The 12,045-nt window shown below is 38.6% G+C and overlaps 1 protein-coding gene across 1 annotated transcript in view; it reads left to right on the top strand.

The window, feature by feature from the left end:
* The window catches only part of adam19a (ADAM metallopeptidase domain 19a), an 85,119-nt gene extending 73,709 nt beyond the window's left edge, over nt 1-11,410 (top strand). Inside the window, exons 17-23 of the mRNA XM_017472033.3 lie at nt 584-661; nt 3,686-3,794; nt 4,238-4,382; nt 7,537-7,627; nt 7,833-8,075; nt 8,648-8,835; nt 10,865-11,410. Coding sequence (XP_017327522.1) covers nt 584-661; nt 3,686-3,794; nt 4,238-4,382; nt 7,537-7,627; nt 7,833-8,075; nt 8,648-8,835; nt 10,865-10,919 — 909 coding nt within the window. The 3' untranslated portion in view covers nt 10,920-11,410. The remainder of the gene's footprint in view (nt 1-583; nt 662-3,685; nt 3,795-4,237; nt 4,383-7,536; nt 7,628-7,832; nt 8,076-8,647; nt 8,836-10,864) is intronic.
* The last annotated feature ends 635 nt before the right edge of the window (nt 11,411-12,045 follow it).

Genomic DNA, 12,045 nt, shown 5'->3' with positions numbered 1-12,045 from the left:
ATCTAACCTGTTTCGCAGACAGTCCGCAATATTAAATGTAAATACAAATGGTTATAATGTATGTGTTCTAAATAAAAACTAATTATTGGCAAATTGCTGCCGTATAAGAGGGATAAAACACTTCAAGACATGGTGTTATTAGAAAACAATCACTTTCGGAGTGGTAATTGTAACTCTGCTGGGCATCAAGCCCCATGACATGTCATTTATTATTTTCCCATAACAGCACACCTTGTCGTGTTTTTTTTTATTTCTTTTTTATTTCTTTTATTTTTTACTAAATTCACTTTTTCACCAGTCACATATATATTTAGCTGAAATGTTTATTGTGTTCTTGACTTGCTTGGATTTCACTTTAGAACAGATATAAGATCATTTCACATTTAACTAGATGAGATTATTATACACAAGTGGAAAGGTTGTAGGATTATTTTATGAGATTATATCATACACTAATCTTGTCTTTTATTAAAGCATTTATATTAATTTGTGTAAGGTGATCCATCCTCTTTATCAGTGCCTAAATTGAATGTGACACTTGTTAAAGTTGTATTTAAAAAAATATAATTTTTTATTCCTCCAGGTGTGCAAGGATCGTCGGTGCAAAAATGCTTCTTTCACCGAGCTGGAGACCTGCATTGCTCGTTGCAATGGTCATGGGGTAAGAAACAAAATTATAACTTCTTTTATATTACCAGTCTAAAATAAATGGAACTTTACTCCCTCAAACCATGACCATAAACATTAATATTCATCCCGAAATAAACTCTTCTCAACCCTGAGTCAGGCTGAATTTCACACCTCTAAATCCTTTAATACCACCCCTACGGTCACTCACATTCCTGTCCCTACTGGTACTCTAAAAAGAAACATTTTCCAAAATTAAGCTGGTGCAGTTTAGTCGTGTGTTTTGTGCAAATTGTCGTAAACAGCCTCCAAGCAGCATAAACACCCAACTCCAGCTTCCTTAATCCTTTAGCCTTTTCTCTCTTCCTCCCCCTTTATTTCATTCTCTCATTTCTTTATTTATCACTTGTTTACTCTGTCAGGTTTTGAAAGGCCAGCCAAACAAGAAAATGCTTGGAAGGTGGATTAGTGACTCAAAAAGCCCTTTCCTATTATTCTTTTGCGCTATCGGTTGATTCAGCATTGATCCTGTGGCTTAGAGGTGTGTGCGGCTCATGAGCAAAATAAACGTTATTACAGTACAGCAAGCCTTTTCTTCTACTTTTCTCTGGATTTAGTATGATATTGAGCATGAAATAGAGTTTGCATAATAAACATTACAATTATAGTAGAGGGAAATTAATTTTCAATACATACCTCAAAACATATTTGCAGCTATATGGTATCAGAGTGCCCATCAACATGTAGTTTTAAATAATTAGAATGTTCTGTGTGGAATAATACATAATAAATAATACATAATACATCTTAACACATTTACTCTCATAAAAGAAAATTCCAGGATCCTACGAATATGCAGTTTGGAAAAGCCGCTTTGTTCTCCTGCCAACAGCTAGCGTGATATGACCTGTTAGTAAACGAGCTCATAAGGTTGGAAGTAGATACACGTAGCATTTTAGGATAAAATAGGTTTTTCTTTGCCATATTGTCAGTGATTTATCCAACAGCAGGAAAAGACACAATAACTCAGAACCAGAATGATTTGTTATTCACTAATATTAGTGACATTTGTTAGTTAGCTAGCATAAAACTAGCTCAGAATACATTCTTCAGTTAAAGGTTTTCAGGCATCACATCCAACTTAAACCTATTTTATGCCATCAAAATGAAATTTATATGCAAGTACTAAGAAGGTTTTAAATGGAAAAATGTAAATTTAGTGCGAGTAAACAAATTTGTCCCAGAATCAGTAATTAAAGCAAAGAAAAGTTTTAAAGAATCATTTCACTTGCTTGCCAAAATACCTTTTTTTTTTCTTTTTTTTTTTTTTTTTACAAGAATTGGAACTTGTTCAAGTAAGCAAGGGTGTGCACTTAAAAGAAGAATACAGTTGCAATCAAAATTATTCATCCCCCATTGTAAATCAGGTTTATTGTCAAAATTTACAAACTTTCAGCTGTTTGCAATGAAAAATCAAACAAAAGTAGCTGAAATAGTTCAACACAATGGATGCTTCGAGTGGTTTCCCCAAATTCAACTGAAAATGCAACTTAGAATTATTTCTCCAGTTTCAAAATTATTCAACCCCCTGAATAGAATTCCTCACTACGGCACAAATATCCAAAACAGGTTTTGTCTCAAGCACACCTGATGCAACTAATCAAGATCTTCATTAGTTGCACAGGTGTGCTTGAGCTGGAACACATGAAATACCTGAACTGGCTAGGGGTAGAAAATTTATTAAATACCTGGACGGGGCAGAAAAAGGAAGCTATCAACAGCTGCAACCAGATTTCTGAGAAGGCAGGTTGTGAAAACCCCTCGAGTGACTGCAAAAGACCTGCAGCAAGACTTGGTGGCAACAGGCACTGAGGTTTCAGTGAACACAGTAATGGGCGTACTAAACACAGAAGGTTTCTATGCCAGAACTCCAAGATGTACACCACTACTGACCCAAAAGCCCAAGAAAAGTCGGCTCAAGATCATATAGATAAGGCACAGGTGTTTTTCATATTTTGTTCTGTAGAGCGATGAAACTGAACTTTTCTGGAGGAAGAAGAATGAAGAAAGAACACTCTGTCCACAGTCAAGCATGGTGGTGGCCCAGTGATGATCTGGGGCTGCTTTGAATGCTCTGGCACTGGAAACCTGCAGCATGTGGAAGGCAAGATAAAGTATCAGGAAACTCTAGGAGAAAACATCATGCTGTGAGGAAGCTGAAGCTTGGGCGTCATTGGACCTTCCAACAGGACAATGATCCCAACCATACCTCAAATTCCACCAAGGTTTGGTTGCAGAAGAACTCCTGGAAGATTCTACAGGGCCATCACAGTCACCTGACTTGAACCCCATAGAAAATCTCTGGTGGGATTTGAAGAAGGCGTTTACAGCACGCAAACCCAAGAATATTACTGAACTGGAGGACAGTGCTCATGAGGAATAGGCTAAGATTCCTCAGGAATGCTGCCAGAAGCTATGCATCTTGTTTGCAGAAGGTCATAACAGCAAAAGGGTGCTATACTAAGTACTAAATATTCTTGCCATGAAGAGGTTGAATCATTTTGAGACTGGAGAAATCTTAAGTTGCATTTTCAGTTGAATTTTGGGAAACTGCTTGAAGCATTCGTTGTGTTGAACTATTTAAATTGCTTTTGTTTGATTTGTTCATTGCAAACAGCTGAAAGTCTGTAAATTTTGATGATAAACCTGATTTGCAATGGGGGTTGAATAATTTTGAAAAAATATTTTATTGATGTGTGTCTGATTGTCCTGATAACACAGTAAACATGAAACATCCAGAGGAGAGCGAATTCCCTTTTGGGTCTGGTTCCTCTCATAGTTTCTTCATGTCGTCTCAGGGACCTTTTCCTTGTCAATGTTGCCTCTGGCGTGCACATTAGGGATCTAAATCAATATCTGGATTTCTGTAAATCTGCTCTGTGACACTGACAATTGTTAAAAGCACTACACAAATCAAATTGAATTAAACTGAGCCTTAAATGAAAGCAGGAGATTTCCATTTGTCCTTCTTCAGTGTAAGGTGCTGTTTTGTATGCAGGTGTGTAACAGCAACAGTAACTGCCACTGTAACCGAGGCTGGGCACCACCCTTTTGTGATAAACCAGGGCTGGGAGGCAGCATGGACAGTGGACCGGTGCAGTATGACAGTGAGCTCATCTTCACTCTCTCATTCCCTCCCACCAGCTATACCTTCATTTTCTAGCCTCTTTCTACCCCATATTTCTAAAACATTTAGCAATTTTATCTGTTTTTTTTTTTTTTTGGTGTCTCTATTCTATCTAGTCTCCTATCTTCTCCCATCTTTCTCTTTCACACACACTCACCTTTTATCAAAATGGCACCATCATTATTGATCTCCATCCTTTCCCCTTTTTTTCACTTTATGACCATCTCAGTTGAATTGTGACCCAGGCTCAGCTCACATGTAATGAAAAAATCTCTCTCAGTAATCAATAATTCAGTATTTTGTAACTCTATATAGTGCTTTCCCGCACTCTATTATTTTTGTACTTGGAGCTCTGCACTCTTCAGTAAAAGTGGTGTTTTCATGTCTGACTGAAAATTTTGTGTATTTGCTTTGCGCACTTAGGCCAGGTGGGGCTAGTTGTCGGCCTCCTCTTTGCTTTTCTGGTGCTGCTGCCTGCTGTTCTCATCGCCTTTTACTGCATCAAAATCAAGACCTCCTATTACCACAAATGGCTCTCACAGAGGCAGAAGAGCAAGGCTAACAACAGGTATACCGTCAGCAAGTCAACAAAAATGCTTGCATAGAAAGAAAAAAAAGTTTGAGTAATTGGAAAAGACATCATAGGATTGGTGAGAGTAATAAAATTTTACTGGACGCTCTGATTCTCTTCTGAAGATGTGGCCACATTAAATATGGTCTTTATTGGGGTTTGAGACATATGTGCATCCTTATGATAAAATATCTCTGGTCTATATCCTGTCTGTATTATTATCTGTATATATCTCTGTATATCAGTACCCAGAATGGGTTTTTAGCCTTATTTAAACCACCGCGGCTCTGACCAGGCTGTTTGACTGAATGTCTGAATGAATGAAACATGTAAATGCATTGCACAGTGACTCACATTCACATTAATACTGAATGTGAAAATTATACTGTTTCATTGTCCAGTGAACTTCATATCTGATTGCTCACTCACATGAAAGTAAAAAACGTCCTCTTTGTGCAATGTTTTTTTGTTGCATCATGCAGGACTCAAGTGTGATACAAACCTCTAGTTTTACCTAGATTTTGCAAGCTTTCTAGAAAAAAACACGAATAATGAACCTCCTATTCATATCTGTATTAGTATCTATTTAGAGCCCATTATCTGTTCAGTTCAGATTATGTATTCGTATATGGTTGCATCCCTAGTCTGTAGGTTAGAGTCAAGGTGTTTCATGCCCAGATCTTCAGTTATAAAGACACACAAACTTTGCAAATGGTTTTCTCACAATTCTTATAACAGGCTTATAAACAGGCTTTTCAGTTTATCACCCATTTTGCAAATGCAATAATAAGAGCATAGTGTTGAATTTTGTGGGTGTGGCCTCCTTGTTAAAAGGGGTTGTGTTTGAATGGATACATAAGGACTAAACATGCTGCTGTGATATCCAAAGCAAACATCTCTTCTCATTCCATTTAAAGCAAAATTGTGCATCAGTGACTCACCACAGTGGCTTTTTCAAAATAATACACAATTAGGTTTGACCCGTAGACTTCACCAGGATATTTAAAGAACAACTCCAGCTGCTTTCATGAACAAAGTGACAACAACATGATATTTTGATCATTTCTGATTTTGCCCAAAAGTTCTGTTACTACCACATTTTACAAAAACACTGGGTGTTGGCCCTAAATGTGAAACAAGGATTGTGATGTCAGCTCATACAGAATATGCTGCAAATTGCACAATTAGATTATTATAAGCATGCATTACTACAATATATTATTTTATTTATTTTTTAAAAAAAGCTTGTTAGTTAGACAAAATAAGCATACCGTGCATGAAGCCACTTTTCAGGTGTCAGGTTTCAAATGTCCAACTATCAAAGTGCCACTGGTTATAACTTCTCAATGAGCTTCTCAATTTTAAACTTCTTTTCAGTACACTCACACCTCACATTTAAACACACATGCGGAATGAAGAAAAAGATGTGAGAGAAACAACACAGTCTGTGTTATAGAACAGCCAAAGATTTTCTGCCATTTTGTTGAAGTTTTGTCCAAGACACAAACACAGCAGGCTGTAGAAATCTGTGATAAGCTCCCAGGAATTATTGGACTTACTCTTTCAGATATGTGAGCTGTGAAAACTTCCCAAATACACAACTCGAAGTGGATATAAAAGTCTACACACCCCTGTTAAAATGTTAGGTTTTTGTGATTACAACATGAAAAAATGAAGTGAAAAACATGTTAGGGAAAACTTACACTAACCTGGGAGCACAAGTGTGCATACCCCTAAACTAATACTTTGTTGAAGCACCTTTTGATTTTATTACACTGCTCTGCCTTTTTGGCGGAGAGTCTATCAGTGTGACACATCTTGACTTGAATATTATCACACTGTTTCTTGCAAAGACATTCTAGATCCAACAAAGTGTGAGAGCATCTCCTGTGCACAGATCACTTCAGGTCCCCCCACTGGTTTTTAGTTGGATTCAGGTCTGGGCTTTGGCTAGGCCATTCAAAAACATTGATCTTCTTTTTGTTAAGCCATTCTTTTGCTGAATTGGATGTATGCTTTTGGTCATTGTCATGCTGAAAGGTGAAATTCCTATTCATCTCCAGCTTACTAGCAGATACCTGAAGGTTTTGCACTTAAATGGACAGGTATTTGTAGCTAGTTATGATTCCCTTCACCTTGATAAAAGCCCCAGTTCTGGCTGAAGAAAAGTAGCCCTAAAGTATGCTGCTGCCACCACCATGCTTCACCATGAGTATAGTGTTCTTCTGGTGATGGTAAACATACCATGTGGAATTATGGAATTATTCTAAATTATGGAACTGTTCTCATCAGACCATAACACATTTTGTCACATAGTTTGGGTTGATTTAGTTGGGCTGAGATGGTTTTTATGAGAAAGGGGTTCCGTCTAGCCATTTGAAGAATATGAGAGTTGCACATAGGAATCAGTATTTGTCAGATATTCCTGCAGCTTCTTTAATGTTGCCATAGATCTCTTGGCAGCATCCCTGGTAAGTTTTATCCTGTCCTTTTATAAATTTTAGAGGGACGTCCTGTTCTCTGTTATGTCACTGTGGTGCTCCATTTCACTATTTGTTGATGATGGCCTTTACAGTGTTCCATGATATATTTGGAAATTCTTTTATACCCTTCTCCTGGTCAATATCTTTCAATAAGTGAGATGCCATGCATGCATTGTAAGCTCTTTGCAGACCATGGCGTCAGCAGTCGGATAAAACCAAGGAGATGCCAAAAATGCTACAGAAGCTGCATGTCGGTTTATCTGCTAGCTGCTAGTAAAGCATGTCTGTTTATTACCACTGCATTTCATTGGCTTTATACTCGTACTCTGCATAATGGCGGTAAGGTTTAATCTGATTTAAAGCTAACAGCTGGCAGCAGTAAAGATTACTTGCAGCCATAGTAGCAAAACCTCAGCATTATACCATCACTTGTTTGTGCCTGCAAAAACTAAAGCCCTAAAAATGGACTAGACATGTTCACAACATGCTTTGTCTTTTGAAAGTCTTTTCTGTGTTTGTCCTTGGACTTCTATTTAAAATAATTTAATAAGAAAATAAATCTCATCAACATATGTCATCAGTCTCAGAGCGCTCTAAAATAGAAGGAATGTCCTTCAGAAGTTCTTATTTTTTGTTGATGAGAATTTTGTGTGATTTTATTTCACCAGACATGAAAATTCACTGGGGAAGAATGGACACTTAAACCCAGCTTTCCATCTGAAGGTAGTGGGACCGTCCAACAAAAGCGCCAATCTTAAGGTACAGAGAAACAACAAAGTATATTATTATTATTATTATTATTATGATTATTATTATTATCACAAATTCTAATTACTATCTAATGAGCAGCTATATGTAAATGCGAAATTAACCAATTATGGAGATGATGTTAATAATTGGTGTAGTATTAAACAATACTTGTATAGTATTTATTGATTACTTTGTGTTGTATTCCCCTCTGCAGCTACCTCATACAAGTAAGGAAGTCCTCCCTCTGCGACCAGGCCCTGCCTCCAACGGCACCCAGCCAGTCAACATCGTCCATCCACTCCGGCCTGCCCCCTCCCCCCACTTCCGTGATGTTAAAGTGCCTCGGCCTCCTCCTCCCACCAGCAAATCTCTGGAGGAAGCCAAGTGCAGTCCTACTGCTGCCAAACTCAGCCCTCCCAAAAAACCCCTGCCCCTCAACCCAACACGCAGCCCAGTGGTAAGAACTACAGTCTTCACACTTCCTCCTTTATGTGTCCAGACAGATAAGCACTTTGGCAGAAGCACCCAGAAATAATTTTTCCACTTGTGGCATGAGATAGAGTTGAGCTTTATTAGCTCCAGCTCTACGTTAGCACATTCGGTTTATCTGAGAATAATCAAGGCCTTTATGAATTGAACCAGATGTATAAAAGCAGGGAAAATCTGTGCAGAACAAATGTTTGCGTTAAAAACTCATCACATTAGACGAGCTTGTTACACTAGTGCAGCAGTGATTCATGAGAAGTTAAGACTGGTGGGTTGTTTTATAGTAGGATGGCTGGATCTGATTTGCATCTCCCATAATTATGACTGCTACAGGAAGCAGATGCAGGTCTTTGTGGCTGCATTAGTATGCATTTGTTGGTGTGCTTTTTATGTCCCAGTTGCTAAGTAGGATGTCATTGATCAACATGATGCTCAGGTCGAATGATATAATTTAGTACAATTATTCGTGCAGTCATTTATCTAAGGTGCTCTGAGTCATTTTTCTTCCTCCCACCCTCTGTTTGTCTTTTCCTCTAATTCCAGATGGCATCAGTGATCCAGCCGAAGCCTTCCCCCACACCCCCACAGAGGCCTCTCCCTATGAGCCCCAGCCGCGGAGCCCCAGCCAAACCTTCCAGTGGAGCTGGGGGGTTGCTGGTGATGATGCCCCCTGCGGCGGGCCCCAAGCCTGTGGGCAAGGTCACCGCCATTCCTCCTCTCAGAGCACTCAGGTGAGAAAGCCTCAGCATACCAAAGTTAATGGATATTTTCAACTATTCCAGAAATTTATTTTAGCAATTAAGTACTACAAGATGTACTGCACATGCCAATGTCTTTGAGTCCCAGCACTCTAGACCAGTGGTATTCAGTTAAAATTCCTTGCTTACGAAGGTCCATGACAATAACAACAGCTATGCTTAACCATTACTGAATCATGTATGGCTATAAATAAGACCCAACAATTTGAAGTAGTTATGCTTCGTTTCACAGTGGCAGTTCACATAACACATAGTTCTCTGTCCAGTCATAATTATACGTTCTGTTTTTGTAACGGACTTTTATTTTTAAGAAGTCATGTAACAAAACGTCACCCTAAATGCCTCCAGCTGAATAAAAGTGTTCGGATCAATCCACTAAAATACAGGGCTGCGGCGTCCGCAATCAGACCGTGGTTCTCTAGTTGATGACCCCTGCTCTAGACATATATCCGGATTAAGCATGGGATTTTTCCTGTAAAATTAGAGACATATTCCCTAGAGAAATTGAGGCCAGTATTAGTTCTTGGGGTGTAGTTCCAAGAACCTTTTAGTCCCTCCTGGCTGCTACAGCCTGTTGTACTGAACATCACTAATTGGCCAAATGCAAGCTTCAGGAATGGCTGACCCTCTTGTTCACGTTTTTACTAACCTGGGATTAACCAACGCAATTACTAAAGTGTGCTTAAAAGCAATTCAGCAAAGCCAGATGTTTCTCCCTATGTTTGTAATTGAACACAAGTAGCAGTAGAAGCATCACAGTAGTGTATTTATACCTGCTTGTAGTGACATGTGTCTTATAGCAAGTGGCACGTGTTCGTGTTGTAATTTTTCTGATATGTGGCAACCATCACACAGTGTGTGTCAATTATGTTTACATCCTGCTCTTTTTCCCTGTTAGAAATGTAGAACAGAAACTCCTTGAGGAAGTGTTTAGTTCTCATTAGTTTAGTTTCCAAACTCTTTTATTTTGCGAAAGCTTACAGAACCTTAGTGGAAATGCAGTAGTTTGATTAATCTCCTGTATTTATTTTATATTCTTTCACTGCACCTAGGCTCAGATAACTCAAAAGCCAATGCTTTACTATAATCCTCACCTCAGTCTGTTATCTTTGAACACAAAAGCATCGAGTATTAACCAAAAAGAAACACCGGTGCCTCCATTCAGCTGATTTTTATCCTTCCACATGTCCATCGATACAATCCTCAGAGCTCAGTCGCCACTGCATATAGAGCTTAAGCGCATAGATAAAACTGCTTTACGTCTCCCTGTGGAGGACTGAAGCTCTGTGTAGAAGCTGCTCTCTCACACAGAAGGAGCCTTTCTTGCCTACCTGCATCCAAACCTTAGCTGCTAGTAAAGAAATTGAAAAGCAAATCTCATATCAGTGCAAAAGTCAGTGACTCCATCAGCACTGTGCAATGAAATATGAATTAGGCTGTGAAGCAGCCACAGCGATTCATGATCAGCAGAACCATGAACCTGGAAAAATCAGCCACATGCTGTGAGAATAGGATTTTATTTTGATAAGCTTGTTGGGACATCCATTTTGTGTTTGGAGGATTTTCACATGGGGCGGTAAACACAGTGCGTGATTATTATTTTGCCTCAGTTGACATGGGAATAAACAGGACGAAAGTGAAAAGAATGGCTGGGTTGGGTTCAGACAGAGCCAAACTCGGCATCTGAAAGATGCACAATATTCACATCCTTCACGTATGTGGTGCATCAAAAAATGTCAAGAGTAAATCTAGGAAAGAAACCGAAGACTGTGCACACACTTTTAAATATTTTATAAAGCAAATACACAGGAGTGTGTCATTTTAAACAGCGGCTAGAGGAACAATTTATTTCGGTTACATTAAAAAAAAAGAAAGAAATTTATAATATCCATGTAGTTATAAGTGGTAAGAAGGATATTGTGTTTTACACTTTAATAAAGTCAGTATTAAGAAAACAACATTTATATGTTGTTGTTTTTGTTTTTTTTTGTTCCCATTGCAGACCTGTTCCAGGACCCAAACCAAAAACAGTCTCGCAGTCCCCTTTCCGAAAATGACCTTCATAGGATCAACTTTAAAGACAGCAGCAAGCCTATTTGCACTATATAAAGGCCTTCATTGGGAGATTTGTAATTTTGTGGAAAAGCACGGGACAAATGTACGGTGCTAAGGCCGGGACATTCTAGGCCTCGCTTATTTAAGCCTGAGTACAATCCAGCCCAGTGTCCGAGGGGACCAGATTTTGCATGGACCGAAATGCAGATTTAGACAAGATGCTTCTTATGGGGCATCACATTGCCAAAACCTTGATTAATTTTTTTTTTTTTTTTTTTTTTTACTTTACAGTTTACTTGTACGAAGTGCTGTTGTTGTGTTACATCATCGTCGTGTTTACATTTTTTTTATTACTTTTATTAATTGTGTGTTAATTTGCCAAAGACGTTATGTTTGAATGTCAATCTAATGTGTCCTTTGCTGTATGTATTTTTTTGCATTTGTTATATAAAATGCACCATTATAAGTTTTTATTAAAAACTGTGTTGTTGTAGTTGTTTATGAAGGTTTATTCAGATTGCTGTGTCTATCAAAATTTGAGAGTTGCTAAGCGTACTGTATTAAGCACAAAGTTGGATTAAGACTAAAATGTTCCCTAATTAACAGCAGGGATGTATAGGGAGTGAAGCAGAACAATAACGTTGACAATTTCTGAACGCACATTTGTTTAAAAAAAAAAAAAACACTTTCCACGTAGGCAGGCATGCTGTGCCAAACAGAACCCCAGCCTCAACTCCTCAAAGAAGACAAACCGATAAGAATAACTGAGCACGTGGGGAGCAACGGTGTATCACACAAGCTCACTCCATAATGGATTCCGGCGAATATAAAATGAAATTTCTACAAGCCGTCATCTTATCTCTCCAAAGAGTAATGTATTTGGAGAGCACGAAGCTTGGAGTGGTCCGGTGGGACAGCTCGCTATAGGCACACACAGGAGAGATTTATCGACACCGACATTTTCCAAGCCATTATCGAGACGCCCAAACAGGCCACAAGGCAGGACACTGTGTTAGTGATGCGATCTAAGTGAAATATGGCCTGTTTGCTGAGATGCTGGATACTAATCGTAGGATACAAGGTGTGTGAATCAAGAATAGGTGCTAGGAAGTGTCTCTTCATAAAAAG

Source organism: Ictalurus punctatus, chromosome 7 (assembly GCF_001660625.3).
Source record: "Ictalurus punctatus breed USDA103 chromosome 7, Coco_2.0, whole genome shotgun sequence".
NCBI classification, from domain to species: Eukaryota; Metazoa; Chordata; class Actinopteri; order Siluriformes; family Ictaluridae; genus Ictalurus; species Ictalurus punctatus.
This window is presented reverse-complemented; position numbering and strand designations above follow the sequence as displayed.